Raw genomic sequence first — 18,111 nt, forward strand, 5'->3', positions numbered from 1 at the left:
TTCCCTATTGAATTAGGAAACTGTAGGCTGATCTGTCAACAGATAATATGTCAATTTAATTTTCAAAGACACTGCAAATAGTCGCACATGCATATATGCAATCCCATATGATAAATAGAGATTTTAATTAGCAAGTAACATAGCAATTGGAAGCAGCTGAATGTGGAAAATGGGTAAGATTAAATGAAAGATTGCATTTAAAAATATTGACACAATCAGGTGAATTAGGTGTGAAAGAATATTTTTACACGGAAGACTTAGTTATGGTGGCATAAATTAATGCAGCTTCCTGTGACGCTTGAAAACCACATTCTTTAATAATGCATCTGAGGATGCACATCAATTTAGATACTGTCTGAACATTAGCTTGTGGTATTGTTGGGGTCTAAACGTGAGTCTGACCTACATAGCCATTTGTCCAAACCTGTTAGGCCTAATATTAATAATTCAGGGCAGATCTGTACATTTGCACAAGGCCAGGGATAATTAAAGTAACCTCGCTTTCCTTTTGCAGTTTCTTTGCCATCCCTTTTTCCGTACCCTCTCTCTGAATAACGTATGAATGCTCATGTTTCATTGTCGAGAGAAATGCTTGTGTGGAAAATTTATTTGCAGATTGTTGATATTTTTTTAATGTTTTCAATCTCTTTCCTATTCCATTTAACTGTAGTTTTTACAGCAAGGGGCCAAATACATGTATATATTTATATAAAATACAGCCACGTTGGGATGACGTCTCTAAACTGGATGACCTTCTCCTCCTGTTTCTTTCATTTTGTGCAACAGCTACGGTCTAATTCTCTATATATTTTTCCAGTGACAGTGCTTGCTGTGAATGGTGTGGGTTGAACACCAGAGGGGACATATCATTTGTACATTGATGTGTTTGAAGGAATTTCTTGTAATCAATGATAATTGACAAATTTTTGATTTATTTTTCCTCTTGCTGCCTTGGAACACGGCCCCTACTATATTTTAACTGCACACTGATAGTGATCTATTGTGAGTAAAAATGGGTTCCCTGTAGCCCAGAGTGCGGTCCAACCTGTCTTTCTCTAGCAGAGAGTATTTTTGTTCAGTATTTTGGTTCTTTTCTTTATTTATGTTGCATGTAGCAGTGACGTCATACCCACAAGTTTCTCATCGTTTACACCCATGGAGATTAGGGTGACGTTGAAGAAAATACAGCAGCTTTCCCCTCTTTCACCTTTTTGTCCCTTTTTTCCCCACAGCCTTATTTTTTATCCCTCTTTGAAAATGAGAAATCGGCAATAGTGTTTCCTTGAAATTATTCTAGAGATATCTCATGAACTTTTAGTGATATCATTTAGGCTGGAATAATTACCACTAAAGCACTGTTTGCCTTGTTAAGTGCAATTCAGTGTCAGACCCAGGTTCAATTTTTTTCTACTTTGTCTTTTCCATTGCATAGCTGATGCAAAGAGCAACACAGCAGTTTTTTACTGTCCTTATCTAACTTCTTTCTCCTCATTTGCATTAAAAAAAAAAGAAGAAAAAAAGGAGATGGGGGAAAAGCCAGATAATGAAGTATATGTGTGGCCAACTTTTAATGTATAAACTTACAGATATCTTCAATAGGAAACAAGCTACAGTGATTATCTTCCCCATCTTGCTTTTGAAATTAATTACATTAGTTGAGCCACACTGGCTTTTCATGGCCTAAGCTGTAAGGTTTTACATTATTATTACACATAGAATTTGAACTTTATAGACCACTTCATGTCAGTCTAAGTCATACCACTTGAAAGTGTACAGAATCTTCAAAGGCTCTCATCAGCCATTTTTAGTGTGTACAGTCATGATAATTTAAATAAACACAGCATTTGGGACATGGAAAGAATTTGATGCTTAGAGATACAAGCACGCAAAGAAACGTACTGATTATAGAGCAGTGTTGGTATTATATGAGCTTGTTCTTTCAAACAGCAAGAGAGATCAAATATTTCATAGCTACCGTGAGGCATTACTTTACCAGACTGAAGCTGCTAACCATACCATGTAGCTGCAGCTATTCTAAATAAATGAGGCTATGACTTTTTCAGCATTTTACCAGATATTCTGAATTTATTGTGTGATAACATTTCAGGTCTTAATCAGGACTGAGATATTTGCTTCCCCTTTCAGCTGTACATGCCGTAGCATCTTGCAAAGAATCAAGGAAAAATCGGCACTCCTAAATTTGCATGATAAAGTACCAGCCATCTTTGAATTGTGATGGCATTCATGATGATTCATTACTATTTCTCTTGTGGTGGTGTCTTAAAACCATAGTAAAGGACTGAGATGTTGTTGTAGTAGAAAGCCTTCAAACAGAGAACAGAAATGTCCCGAAAGATCTATTTTCAGCCAATAGAATGGCACAGCAAAAAGATGGGGCACCACAGAAAAGCAGATTGTGAAACAGGTCATCATGATAAGAATCAATACTAAATAACAAACCAGAAAGAAACTAATTTCTGTGGATAAAATGAGGAATACTATTGACTTTGAGGCAAAATATTGGAAGTCATTTGAGTTCATTTGAGGCAATATATTTATTTAAAATATGTTTCTATGTTGAGGACTTCTGGACCAGAGAAATTAGTTTAAATAGTAATAAATAAATAAAAGAACTCTTCCTACAAAAACAGTATTAAAAAAGAAAAGATCATGTAGCTTTGACTTGTGTTTTTTTCCATTTCCCCAATAGCTTTGGTTTGTTCAGAAATACAGTTAGCTTTGAGAGTACACTGGCTGAGAGTCTTTAAGGTAATGAAGGAAAGATCATGATCAGATTTGAAAATTAAAATGAATTGGTCTATAAATGTCCCATTACTTCAAAACCCATAAGTCGTTCTTATAGCTACTAAAATAGGGCAAAATGTCCACTCAGGTCATTTGCTGTTTCTACAGTTTTGACAAAGAACAGCACCATATGAATTATAGCAAACAACTAACCAATTGCCTTTAGTTGCAAAAGTTGCAAGATGAGTGAACAAGCTAACTTGGTCGTTTTGAAGTTGTTCTGTAAAAATTAAATAATGGAGAGATAGCTTTGCCTGTTGTGTTAAGAGAAAATAAATTCTCACAAACAGTTGAATATGCTGCTGTATTTTTCAGGAAACTGAAATTGTGGTGGGGGCAGTCCTTTCAATATTGCAGTCTCTCTCTTACCAGCATTACTAAAAGGCGATCAAATCAGTTTGGTCGTCCTTTAATTCTGCTGTGGTTTTACTCATAGTGTGGATCATGAGAACTTTATCAATTGAAATGACACTGTATGCATTTCAATTCTTAAGTGTAGTGAGACCTTTTTTTGCCATTTGCTGGTCAAGAAACCTCCAGTTCTTAACCAGCTGTTAACTCATAGAGATCCACTAGATGTCCTCGTAGATCTACTTTTCGTTACTGTCGAGTTCACAAGGAAAACTGCTAGTGATGGGTGGAATACTTGGGATAGACTGTATGGTTTTGAAAAAAGAATCAGCAAAGATGAAGGGATACTTTGTTCTGCTTGCTTTTAAAAAAAAAAAAGAGCTCTTTCTTGACGTCTTAGGTAGAGAACAATCTGCAGTTTCTTTTGCTTATTTTTGCAGCTGGAAATGTTTCCCATTACTGTTTGTGAACTCTAAGTAACACCTCAAAACCAGACAATCTAGAAATTTTGTCTGGAATTTTTGAGTTTTTGAGATCAGAAAGCAAGGTACTGCTAGAAGGTCAGATATCTAAGGCACTTTCCTTCTTATTAGAATGGGAGGGCATTGCCTTATGAGAAAAATTGCAACAAAGAAAAGTTTTGAAAAGTATTTTGTTTTACAAATAGTTGTCAGAAATTTGGCTTTCCTTTTGCTGTTAACAAATCAGAAAACCACTAGTTCATATATATGCCTTGCTTTGTCAGTAAATCATTTAAGTAGTCTGATTTCTGTGTCCATGATAACTTCCCCTGATATTTTCACTAATTCATTTTACAAATGCTGTGGAATTGTCATCATACTAAGTAGAAGGATCTGTTCTTACTTTTTGCCCACTTTTTATTCAATTGAAAATAGGGAAATAATTTCCTTTAAGTCCCAACTTACCTTTTCACTAGTTGCAAATAACGGTTCTAGTCAACATTCATAATATTTCTATGAATAGAAATTAGTTGATTCTTATTCAGGTGCTACAGGTGTCAAATAAGTTTAACACCCACCCAGAGGCTGTTCTTAAGGTCCCCCTGTCTCTGATGAATCCCATTTTTTTGTTAATGTTTATGGAAGTTTTATAGAAAATGGTATGTGTGTGGCTGAACCATTTAAAATCATTTCTGTCTTGTCTTTGATCTTGTCACCAGTTATCCCTACTAATAATCCGTGTTTTGATTTATTTAAAAGAAAATAAGTATTGTATTTGGTATGAATGTAACAATGACTGTATAAAAGGAATGAAGAGTAACAGCATGTTTTCTTTCCAAAATGTATTGCTCTGATACGCAGTTGCTTATATACTGGTTGAAACCCTTATAGCAAGTCCTTTCTGCTACTTATATTTCCAGGTCCAAGCCTGTTTCCTGCATGTTAATGACATGAAATATTAAAATGATGCATGATCTCCAGAACAACTGATAATAATAGTTAAAAACAGTCCCTGAAACAGCATTGCTTTTGAGAAGCGCCATGCAGTCCTGCCCTTATTCAACAGAGGGGCTTAAATTTCCCACTTCATTGGTTTAAGTCTGATGAAAATGGTACAAAAAGTTTCCCTTCCCAACCCGCTTTACCCTTGAGGATGATTTCTTTTAATTTTCATTAATGTGTCCTATACTATTATTGACTGTTGACTAGATACAGCTACAAGTAAATGAAAACCAGGGACTGTTACTAACCAATGACATAGCACTTGAGAATTCCTGAGCAGTGTGCTTTGCTACGGCATTTGATTAGAAAAAGTCCTTCAAAACAGCTATAATTAAAACAAAATGTGCCTGCCTTTTACTTCACCTACTGTTAGTGTGTCTCACAAATGCTGTTTATTTTTCTTTCGTTTCCTTAAAGTGAAAATAATAAAATGGTCATAATGGAAAGTTTTCTGCGTTTTTGATAACATATTTCATTTCTTCTACCCAACTTTCCAATTTTAACGAATGTGTTGGGAAGAGTTAGACAGAGGGAAACTACGGGAAAACAAATGCTGTTTTGAATTTTCTGTGTAGTTTGAATGTGTATGCATCAAAAGCTGCAGTGGAAACCTTCTTATTAAAAGCCAGGCTCTGAGGAATGATGTACCATGCAATGAACAAGCCTGATGCATGATGTCTTTCTAAATAGCTCTAAGTTAACTGTATTAGGATGCTAAAGGAACATGGCATTAGTCATGTGAGCAAAGTTCTAGAGGAATGGAGTCGCTGCTGAAGAGATCACTCATTCATCTCCCTCAATGCCTGTTTTCCATGTTACCCTTGCTTGACAAGTATACTGTATGGCAAGTCATCAAGGCCTTAGAACAGGACTTGACCCATTTGAGCATTTTCAGTCCCTCTTCCCTGGTGACTGTGGCATTAAGAAACTTGGGAAAAAGAAGAAAGATAAATTATTTTAAATTTAATGTCATTACCATAATGCAAAAAAGACATCCTAAACTGAAGGTACAGGCCAGAGAAGCATTACCTTTTTTCTGCATTTGCCTTTAAGGTTTTTTTTTTCCTGTCAGCGTTCTGTTTTGGTTTTAGTATAATTGAGTCAGTTCAATCTAAACCATTACCAAAAGTGTTGGTTCAGTGCAACATGTGAAACATTCTAAGTGGCCTTTGCATTTTTTCAGACTTAAACATACCTGTGATTCAGGTAACATACAAAACTGCATGATGGTAATTACACATGCATTTACGAAATAGAATGCTGTAAATTTCTGGAAGTGAAAAACAAGGACATTTGGATGACGGAGGACGTAAATGTTCTATTCCAACCTGGCACTTCTTTTGGAATTAGCCCCTAATTCTACATTCAGTTATTTGGTTTTCTATCTAGCTTTGAATCCAGAGAAGAAAACATGCCAATTATTGGTTCAGCATGTTTCAACGGACCAACGCTCTGTGTGCTTTTGGTAATGTCTTATTTGTGAACTGATTTTAATGTCAAACATATTTATCATTATTAGTTGCGTCTCTTATATGGGCAGATTTTGGTATTCTGTCAAGAGTTAATTTGAATTCCTGAAGATATAATGTGAACAAAGTTCATTTTTCAGAAAATTTTATTAACATCTTGTAACTCTTTAGTAATGTGTAAGTTTTTGCAATAAAGGAGTTCCCTGGCACAGTTTAATACAGAAAAAATATTAGCATATGTTTACAAATATATTTTTATATGTATATATATGTATGTATGTGTATAATGTGTATGTGTGTGTGAGTGTGTGTGTAAGAATATATGTGTATGTTTTTGTGTATGTATACATACATATATATAGAGAGATAGACATATATGAAACTCCTTTTACAGGAAGCAGGATAGGCAAAAAAAAAATCCAATGGTTTAGCAGCTTTAGATTTTTCTTTTCATTTTAACGCAGTAGTATTAATTGTGCCAAGGGAAAAAATACATTCTTAGGATTCTCTGCATTTAATATGTTCTTTTTTGATCCAAACACTTGACTGTGATTCTTCCCCATGTCTGCGGTCACCTTATAAGACTGAAAAGGAATAAAGAACTATTTATCTTTTGCCCTACTTTTAAGGTACAGCCAAAGTGTTATCAATAATTTCATTGCATTTTTTTCCTGGGTCAAGACTGTTAACATAAACTAAGGCCTGTATTAAATCCCTTCAATTACCTTCCAGCTTCCTTGTTATATATCTAACCTTGCCATTAACCTGCTGCTCTTCCTCTCCTCCCATCCAACACATGGTTATAGCCAAGATGTCCATCTACAAGAGAATGAAACTGGCATGTTGTTTTGATTGCGGACGCTCTGAGCGTGACTGCTCTTGCATGTCAGGCAGTGTACATAGTAACATGGACACCCTTGAGAGAGCCTTCCCACTTTCTTCTGTCTCTGTTAATGATTGCTCCACCAGTTTACGTGCCTGTAAGTTTTAACACCAACACATGCTGTTCCATGTCTGTGGTGTCTGTGGTATCATCCCCGTCTTGTGTCGTACATTGTAGTTCTGTGAGTTTTACTGGGCTGATGCTTTTTTAAAAAGTCAAACCCGAATTTTAACACAGCTCTGTATTTATTTTTAATATAAAAAATGTAATTAATTATTTTGCTTTGTGTGCTCTTTATGAAGCATGCTCTTGCAATGGCATACAGGACCTTACTAGTGCAGTTTGGTGACATCTTTTTTACTTAATTCGTACAATATAAATTGTCATTAATTAAAAAATAAGTGCTTCAGTGGAGAAACAGGCCTGTGTCTAAATCTATGACTGGTGCTAAGCAGGAAGCTTTAATAGTGCAGGCACTAGAGCAGCGTGTAATAGGGAGCGAATAAGTATTCAGGATACAACTTATGAGCTGAACTGTAGTAGCTGGAATTCTACTCTACAGTACTACCATTGTCTTTAGTTTTGTTTGTTAGAATCTCAGTAAGGCAGGACCCTCCCTCTAATACTGTAACTGCAGAAATAAAATGGTTGTGCCTTTTGTAGTGCCTTTTTAGAAGGGCTAGCCTGCTGCAAACTTCCTGATGCAAACTTTTTGAAATTAAGAATAGAATCTGTCCTATAGGACAGTCCCATTCTGGAATATGACCCCAAAAGCTCTCTTGAAAGATCAGAGTTGAGAAGGAGAAGACAGAGCTATTCTGCATATCCATTAGTTCTTCAGGAAAATGGTAGGGATCGCAAAGCTTGCTTTATCAGTGTGATGTCAACAATTGAGGAAGATTGTGAAATAAAATGGTGATTTTTTTTTTTTAAATTCTCATCCTCTTTAGACATTCATAACAGGCAAAACTATGTCTTGCGTCAGGAAGACTGTTTTCCTTTCCCTATCAAATGGCAAAGAAAAACTATAAAACTATTCAGAAACATCTATAAGGGGTGTTAGGAGTTATGATCATGAAGCACGTCCACTTTATGCTACAAGACATCATGGATAAAAATGCCTTCCACTACTTAGTAGGTTATGCATCTGTTGCCTTTCAACACCGTATCTGGATTGCAGTATGTAGTCCAAGTGGTGAATGACTTTGCTTTAACTTTTTTGACATTTGAACTATTTTCTGTTTTCTGGATACAAACATGGAGTTACCGCAATACTGTGATTTTTTGGTTAGGATTTTTTATCTGAAGGCTGCATCAATAAAACTGATTTTAGTAGGATTTGTGAGAGATTTTACCAGAAATCTTTTTTGCATGTGTGTATGAGCACTGTGAATGTCCTTTTTTTCTGCTTGGTTGCAACTCATGTATCACAACAGGGGAGATGATTCCCAGTTTTAAGTCCTATTCTGAGTTACAGGAGTTTTTATCTTTTAAAGAGACCTTTATCAGAGTAAAGCATAGCAAAACATATTTTGTTAAGAGAAGTGAACGATAGACTTTCCTGGCATGAGAATTACTGCAGGCAGTGTTACTTACACAGCCTAACAGCCTCAATAGCACAGTGCCTGATGTAGTTTGTATTAATACAGACTAGTACAGAGAGTATGTGGTTAGGCCCCAGCACTGGTGTTAACGATGACCAGACCAGGCTAATATCTGGTTATACGTCCCCTACAAATGGGTGAAATTTCTGCGATTAGCACTGTTTGGCAAGGAAAGAAAAACCGTAATTTGTAGGTTTATCATAGCTTTCAAGTTCACTTAAGACTCTACAGAGGCAGATAAAATAAACATTTTTGATTGTGCTGCCTGCTGAGCCAAAAACCTCCACAATTATGGCATTATTTCCACCAAAAAACCCAATACTTTTGGGAAACACATTAGATCTATGTTATATTTTGAAGGATAAGTGATATTGACAGCTTTGGGGAGTTTTAGCATCTTATCTTCCAAAGGTCTTTTCTCCCCTTCATCACTCCATCAAATCAAGAGACCTCACTCTTCCCCTTGTGAGACTAGTCACCTTTGGCTGTTAATAATAAGTACAAAAATCAATACCAATTCACACTCTTTGCAAAGCAGCATAAGCCTTTCTTTTCCAATTAAAAGATTTATATATACACATGCAACGTTTCACTGGCAGGGCTTCAATAAAAATCGGTGTGTTTTCTTTGCAGTGCACAGGGGTCGTATGATGCCCGTCTTGACAGAGCTAGTTAACTCAAAGAATGGCGGTGAGAGTCAGCTTTTCATTAAATATGAGCAGATGTGAAATGTAGAGTGTTTGACAATTAGAAATGGCAGCAGCAGAGCCCCAGAATCAAAGTGAGGTCAGATTGGTGGATCAGATTACCTCTCTTACATTCTTTAGTTGTTCTGAAAATCATTTTGAATTAGTGTCAGTGGAGCCATGATGGGTTTTGCCCTTTGTCTTTTATGCTAGGACTGTATTGTTTCCCCAGACACTCATTAAAGGTCATTATACTATTACAGGGCTTGCTTTGGTCGTGGTGCCCCAGTTGGGTTGGTTTGCTTCTATAATTCTTAATGCAATTCTTCCTTTCTTTCTTTTTCTTCCTTCTTTCTTTCTTTCTTTCCTTCCTTTCTTTCTTTCCTTCCTTTCTTTCTTTCCTTCCTTCCTTTCTTTCTTTCCTTCCTTTCTTTCTTTCCTTCCTTTCTTTCTTTCCTTCTTTCCTTTCTTTCAAAAGCAAGCTTTTTTCCCCAAGGTAAATAAAATCACAGACCATTGTGTGAAGCTTCTTGAAACAATAAATACCTTTTCTAAGAATTAAATGCTGCTTGTAAGAATCCGATATCAAGTAAAAGACAGAAATTTACATATTCAGTGAGGTACTAATTGTATAATATGTAGAGAAAGGAAGACTTACAGTGTATTTTCCACTGTGAGTTTCTCTGTTATTGTGTTGTTGCCTGTACTTCCAGCAAACGATAATCCTATTTTGAGTAAATACAATTACATTAAAATAACTTCTGAGATTATAGGCAGTTGTCTGGGAGAGAAAATGGATATGATCTTTCTAAACATAAGGAAATAGCATTTAAAGTTCTTTTTTTGTGTGTATATTTTTTCAGGTTTAGCTGCTTTTGGTAGATTGCTACATGAACAGTAGTCAAATATTTCAAGCATTTTTTCTGCACTGCAGACTCAAGTGAGTCTTCACTAGAGTGAAGAGAAGCACTTAGTGAAAAACCTGGGGTTGACATTATGTTACTAATAAGTGTAATGTTTCTGCTTAGGTCTGTGCCAAATCTTGGGGAGTGTCATTCAAATGATTAAATGCTACAGAAAGAGTCTTAACCTGAACTATTTAATTTCTGTGTTTCTGTGTCACCGTATGGCTGTGCTTCTCAACAGGATCAGAAGTTCTCATTTCACAAGGAAACCTTTTTTAAACTTGTCACTGTGTCCACTGCCATGGGAATCTAAATTTCCAAGGACATTCTTGATACTAGATCCAGGCATATCTAATTCAGCTTGTGAGAAAATATGCTTTGGCATGCTCTGATAGTTCTGAGAAGCTTTATGTGAAGACTTTGACTTTGGTGAATATTAGGGATCTCTAGAGAGAAAAGACAAGACTAATTGTCACTATATTTAGAATTCAGGATTCATCCCAAACTTCTAGCTGTCTTAGGTGGAAGACTCTACCTGTATGTCTTCATAACTTAAAAAACCAAATTCTATAATGAGAGTTAAAATGACACGTCACTTACTGGTTTAACCGGAAAGAAGAATGCATAACACACACACACTGGTCAGTGTGTCTTAATGTGTAGTTAATCTTGTATAGCTGTGCTTGGGTTTTTCTCAATTAGTTGATTATTAAGGCCTGGATTCCAAAACTACTGACTGAAAAGACAGCATAGTCTTTATTTCTTGTAGAATGCAAGTGCCACATACTCTGCTTTCTAAGAAACTAGCCTACAGCTTCTCTAGTCCTGCCAAACTAGTCAAGACAACAAGAAATCATTGCTTTTTGGAAGAGCTTAGATGCAGGAAGGGCTTGTATGTGCCCTATCAAAAGACAACTTTCAGTGCTAGAATTTTCTTTTCACCCTTTAGCAAGAGTGGTTTCCCTTTTACAGGACGTGTATACCACCTTATGGTGGCTGGAGACTTTGAGATTCTCGAACCTGCTATCCCATTTACATTGCATTTGTAATCTTGGAATACTAAAAGGTGGAGTATGACCATGCTCTTTCCTGCTACACACTTTTTCTGAGCTGTGGGAATTCTGTTGTGGCCACAGGACCAATGGAGATTCATTTGCTCTGAGATGCTCACTTTTACATATGCTGCATAAACACCTTTCTCTTTAATATTACCCAGTGATCCCTCTATGGTCATTGGGTAATCTCTGTCCTTCACTAAAAACCAGTAGCACACCTCTAATGTTTTAAGGAAGAAGTTGAAGGAGTAAATAAACGATCAGATCTGCTTGGAAAGGAAAGACAAATGTTACCTCTTAAGGTTGGAATCTTAAGGTCATAAGCAAGTGATTGTAATCAGAATGTTGTGTTTTTTACAGCTCACTTCTGTGGAATGACCCCACCTCTGTACACTGGAGAATGATACAGCATTATGTTGTGTAGCCTATTTTTGTTAAACATGAGATCAATGAAAATGGGATATTAGAATGAGACAAATGTGCCAAATAAATTCCTATTAATTCAAAGCCACAGAGAATATTAAAAAGCCTGTAAAACATGCTGTGGGTGATATACTGATTTATGTAAAACTAGTTCAAAATATTATCTTTTTTTTTTAGTCTGACAGATATTTACTTCCTTTACATCAGTTCCCATGTATTCATGGTAGTGTTCCTTAGGATTTACATGGCTATGATGTTTATTCTAAATACCTCTAAAAGACTGCATGAGTCCCCTTCCAAAATATCAAAAATAATGTAAAAATGGACTCCTGTATATTTTAGTGTTCAATTTTGCAGTGAAAATAGTATGTTAGCTAACTCAGTTAAGATGTAAGTCCAATACAGCTGGAAAAAAAAAATCAAACATTTTGATGTAGTCTGTGTTCCTACTGTAATGACGAATACCAACATACCTTCCTCAGCCACCTTCTCAGAATAAACTACTGTAAAAAGAGCTGCCGTTACCAAATATGGCCAGTGGGCTTTTGAAGCATATAAAACCAGACAGTGCAACAATTGGAAAAGAAAATACCAAAGCAGGATATTCCTGTGCTCTTCTGTAGAGGTTCTTATGGTGTACCCACTGACATGAGGTCAATGCTCGTACATGCTAGAGATTTGCCATATTTATAGCCAGTTCCATAGCCTGTGGTACTGACAAATCAAAAGTCAGACACCGTAAGATCTGCTTTTCTGCGAATGCAAATCTCCTAATTTCTCTTCCACTTTCAAGCTTAGATTATATTTGCATTTCTGCCTAACCTGTTTTCTTTCCATCTTCTTTTCTTTGTAGCAATATTGTACAAACATGCATGCACTAAAGAAGATAGGATGAATTGATTCAATATATGCAATCACAATCTTAACTAGCACTTGCTGGAAGAGTGCTTGCACTGAGCCAACCCTTTGATTTGTCTGCCTTTCTCTCACTCTTGATGTGCAGACCTTCAGGTGATACTCTCCTTCATGCAACTCTATCTTTTTCTGCGTTGGTAACATAGAGATAGAAGCAATGGTCAGAAAGGGCTGGTATATGCCCTCCTTAGACTCCAGGTATCTATTCCATCAATTTTTTTTCATGTGTATGAATGTACTGGGACCTTTGTATTTCTTCTAAACACTGAACAGATAACATTGGTTACAGAGAGGGGAAAAAAGTAACATGAAACAATAGGTGTTTTACAATAGGTGCCTTTAAATATGTGGTTTTGACTCCAACACTCCAAAAAAATTAATCCCTTTTATTGTTCTATATTTTAATAGAACCAGAGTGCTGCTAAAGTATTTAACTTTCTTCTGGATATAATATGAGCATATAGATGGATGTTTAGATATAGAAATGCAGTACAAAAGAACCAAACAACCCCTCCAAACCAAGCTGTAGAATTGTAGGAGTGAGTCAATCTGACTTGTTACTCATGACCAGAAAATATAAATAATTAAGTACACACCTTCCCAGGTAAGTTTTGTGATGCAGCACACACCACTAGGCTGCTGAGAGGGAGCTCTGCCCAATTAGTGATGTCTGTAACAGGGAGATGAACTCTCACATCACCATGGGATGGAGGCACAGCTATGTTTAGCAGCAAATCTTTTGAAGAATTGGAAAGGTGGGGGAGGGAGAGATCGAGAAGTCTGCATTTAATTCCTTTAGGCCTTTACATTGAGTAGTGATTCTTACCAGGGTCACCGGGAAGAGACTAGTGAGTGGCTTGCTTTGATGGGGACAAGCTAGAAGAGATGCTGTCTGCATCCTGTGGAGTGAATTTAGCAGAGGGTCTTATGCAAGGTGACATGGAAATTATGTTTGCATTTTTAGTTACTGAGTGTGGCTGGTTGTCATGAAACTCACCATGACAGTTTCTTACCACCAGGCAGCAGATTCTTCCTCTTACCTCCTTGGTGTGGGACAGATGCTAGCCAGTTAGGTCTCCTCTCTACTGTTTCCAAGCTATTTCAAGCGACAGATGCCAGAGCTGGCTCGGTTTCAGCTTGAGCATTTCTGTCATAGCCCTGCCTTGAGCCCAAATTCTGACCTTTACTATATGAAATAAAGTATTTATGAACAAGCAGTAGCTTGATCCAGAGCAGGCTTAGAGCAAATGTCAAGTGTCATGTCAGTCTCTTGCCTCCTTATACCACCTGCATTAGGAACTTGGATTAGACCCTGTACTACAGCAATGACTGCCTTAGGCTTTATGGGTCTGGAGAGACATAACTTATTAACAAAGAGTTATTAAATTTTTATCAGTTTTATAACACAATGTAAATGCCTTCTATGAATCTACATTGTATTCATTATCATTTAAAATGTTAATTAAGTCGAAGTTGCATTTAATTCAGTTCTAAATGTGCCTTTGGGAGGAAGCTTTTAAAAACAGCTGCAGGATTGAGAAGCTCATTGATGCTGGGAAGTTGTTAGTACCACTTTTCAGGAAAGGTTCCCCCAAGTTGATTGCCATTTTGAGTCTTAGCTCATTCATGTTGATGTTATTGGGCAAGGTCTCGAATTAATATTGAATCAATAACAGCAGAAAGCTATCAGCTCATGCTAATCTCAGATACACTTTGATGGGTACTTCATGTCCTTTTCATACTGCTTCCAAACTAAAATGAACAGTTGATTTGTGAAGCCTGTATTTCTTATACTTCTGTATTATAATTCTTTTTGTTTGTGTTTGGTTTTTTTGGTTTTTGTTTTTTTCATTTGATATCCTTAATGGTTGGCTTCTTTTATAATTCAGGGGAAAAATATGTTCACTGACTTGGAATATTGTCCTTCAGATTTGTAGAAAAAGATGTCCTCTAGCCTAGGTCTTTTACATTTCATGTTTTCTGAAGTTATTGTAATGTGTAGAGGGAGGTGCTTATAGAAACATGCAATAGACCACAATACAGTATCAACATGTAAAGTGGAATGCAGTTTATTATAAAAAAACTTGAATAAAAGCCCTCCAAACCAAGTAAAAATGTGCTTGATTTGCATTATGTAAGGGAGTGTTACCGCTTTTGATGTAAAAACAGGAGAGGGAAGGAAAAAATCAAGCACAGTGTTTCCATCATCTGATTATTCCATTGAAACCCGTAGCATATTTAATATATGAGTATCTTTAGTGAGATAGGTAGTCACATTATCTATAGCGTGACCACTAATGTACATACTATGTGGTTCATACGTCTAGAACTGGAACCAGAGACAACCAACCTAATGCTTACCTAAGCTAGGAGATTCCATTGAGTTATGGTCAGACATCTTCAGATTTTATCAAGTTTCATCTAAGTTCACAGAGTGGTCCAGCACTCAGCCTGGAAGCCGGAAGTAACTTCCAAGACAATTTTTTCTGGGTCATCGTATTTTCTACTGAGTCCTTAGAACCCTTCCAGGTATTTGTATATGCCAGGGTACATAACCTCATGAATTTTTTTTGTGCTATATGAAAGGAGGAGATTGTTATCATTTAACTCCAAATGTTATTCTTGAAGTGCCACAGAACCAGGACCTATCCCGTATTGTTGATTTGATTGAGGTTATAGTAGACAGCCAGGAGTTGAATAGATGAATAAAAGTTTTAATTTATTAAAAAAAATCATAGATATATTTATCCTAGTACATAATTCCTTAAATATGTTGATAATATACTTCAAAATAGGTTAAAGTTCAGTCATTGCACTTTTACTGTTTGAGACTATTCACTAGCTTGTTAGAATTCCTTTTTATAATATCGTGATATAGCTTTCCTTGTGATATTTTACATATTACTGAATGGCGTAATGGTGTGATTCACTTATTAACAATGACTTTAGGAAACATCGTGTGCTACCTCACACGCATGCTTCACTGATACTGATTAGATCTTGTTAGCACAGTACAAGTCTGAAAAGGAAAGGTGGAAGAAGCGTTATTAGTGTGTAAGATGTAGCTAGTCTCATCTGGTTAAGAATTCACAGAACATGGTAGTTTGACTGGAAATTCTGCCTAGGTGAATGTGAGACAAAAATGGCACAAGGCAAAGATCCCAGTCTTTTGGTAGTGACACTGGCTTACTACGTGACTATAGTTTTTCTTCCATCCAAAGACTGAGAATATTGTATTCTCAATATATTATATTACATTTTGTGCTAAGAAGTGCTTTGAGATCCTTACATTTTGAAATACAGAATATAAGCCTGGGTGTCCTTTTGACTAGTCATTCCCCTGGAGAGGCCAATTTTCATGTCTTCGGATCTTTGCTGAAGGAGGTTGTAGGTACACGGCGAGGAGGGAATGAAGGTGAAATGGGGTATATAACAGAAAGGAGGAATGGGGAAATTACCAGAACTTCATTGTTGCTGTCCGAGTTAGGGAGGTTTTGAAAGGGGATAGTATCTAAGAAGGCTTTTTTTATCTGTGTCATCAGAGAAGAATCATATATTAGAATTCTGGAAAAAAAAATCTGCAGGTTTTAGCTGCTTCTAAAAATTAATTGGAATGTAGACCTTGTGTACTGTAAAGAACTGCTGAAGGAAATTTAAAAAAATCATTATAGCATCTTTGATCTATGGCATGCAATTTCCTTTGTTCTTGCATAAAAGATTTTGCTTGCACTAAGCATGTTACTTTCTCCATTCCCATGTTCCTGACATATTTTCACTCTCTGACTCTGTGGTGTTATGTGTCGTCTGACACAGCATGTCTGACAATATGGAGAGAGATTTTACATCACCATAGCTATGTTATGGAGGAAGACTGGCAATAAGAAGTGGAGGTTCGTTCTTGAGCAAACTCTTGCCAGAATGGACTAGCAGGTGTGTGCCATCGAGCAACGTAGCTAGTTTATTGTACAACTATCCTCTCCTCTAGTGCTTACATGATCCCATATGGGACATGGTGCTTGGACTTTTGGTTAAATTAGGAGTTGTGACATATGGACAACAACTTAGAAGTCAAAACATTTGCTTAGCTGATCAAGTTTCATCAGCTAATAGACTTAAGATTCTTCTAGCAAAAAATAAAAACAATGACAAGTTTTAACCATAATGCAGAGATGATGCTTAATGCTGTTCCATAAATAACATGAGGTAAATGTCACAGTTGCGAACTGATAGCAGGTGTCATTAACAGGCATTTGTCCAGTGATTTTTTTTTTTATTCATGCTTTATCTCTATTAGAATTATTCCTGATCTACCAAAACATGCAAGGACTGTCAAGTTAGCTGTGATCAGTCAGTCACAAGATGTGTGGCAGCAAAGAAGTGATTTATTTAGAATTGCAGGGTGTGAAAATAAATATAGTTCACATGATGAGGCAACAGAAGGCTGAAAAGAAGTGAGATGCACCACTGAATAGAACAGGATATAATTTTCTGGATTCCACTACATAGTGTCTATTACAACATATGGGAAACGTTTCCCAAATTTTCAGATGACATGCTAGTATTCCTCACTAATAATGGGATTAAACTTATAGCCATTCTTGTATCTTGTCTTAGTTTTGACATCAAATATTGCTTTTTTACTTTGTTCTGAACAAAGCCAATAAGCTTTCCAATGTCAGGGCAAGCAATAAAATAGCAACATTTTACTAAGTCTTGGACACTAAAACTGTATTTAGTATTCCACAGAAAAATATTTATCCCATTTTGTGAGGTTGCACATTTTCAAAGTGCTATTCAAATGGAATTTTAATTGATGACAAATTATATTTTTTGTAAATTGATACGTAAATGTAACTTTTTTCATTTTATGTACAATCTGCTGAAAATTGGATCAGTTTTCATTTTGAAAACATCTGTATTTCTCCATATTTCTTAAAAACTGGATTTTTTGCACCAAAATCTTGTGTTCTGTAGAATTGTACAAGAAATATATATATATATAAAGGATTTAATTGTGTATGTTTTGATTGTTTCCATTCAAGAGTCTCATTGTCCTGGGTAACAAGATATACCTTACTGATTTCTTCATTCAGACAAAGGAGAAAAGATGAGAGAACAGTAAGATGTCAGTCTCAGCACAGGTTCTGTGGTAATAATGATAATGCAAGGATCTGCAGAGACTGGAATGACTAATGTAATCCGAGCTATTTGACAGAATCCTTCCAGACAAGGAGTCCAACGTACAGGCATCTTACGCTTTGGAGAGTTATAAGTTAAAGTTATAAGTTAAAGGCAAAAGCCTTTGGTGACATTTGGAAGAGAGGTAAATGTACACGCAACTTGCAGAGACAGGGAAGGCTCTAGCCAGGTTCTGTGATCTCGTAGTCTGATATTACATCAGGCTGAAATTCTGTAAGAGCAGGAACTGGCATTCTTTTAACCCACTGGCACCAGAGCCTTCTGCTTGTTGATTTATGTAGCATGAATTCTGTACTGTGTCTGCACACTTTAACACACCGTTATTATAGAATTCTGCTGTTTTCAGAATTCCC

The 18,111-nt window shown here is 36.3% G+C and overlaps 1 protein-coding gene across 1 annotated transcript in view; it reads left to right on the plus strand.

Annotated features, from left to right (window-relative positions):
* The window catches only part of LOC104490944 (calcium-activated potassium channel subunit alpha-1), a gene marked incomplete at its 5' end in the record, with an annotated part of 129,780 nt that overhangs the window by 27,076 nt on the left and 84,593 nt on the right, over nucleotides 1–18,111 (plus strand). Inside the window, one exon of the mRNA XM_010133295.1 lies at nucleotides 994–1,002. Within this exon, the coding sequence (XP_010131597.1) occupies nucleotides 994–1,002 (9 nt within the window). The remainder of the gene's footprint in view (nucleotides 1–993; nucleotides 1,003–18,111) is intronic.

Source organism: Buceros rhinoceros, unplaced genomic scaffold, assembly GCF_000710305.1.
Source record: "Buceros rhinoceros silvestris isolate BGI_N320 unplaced genomic scaffold, ASM71030v1 scaffold7643, whole genome shotgun sequence".
Lineage (NCBI taxonomy): Eukaryota > Metazoa > Chordata > Aves > Bucerotiformes > Bucerotidae > Buceros > Buceros rhinoceros.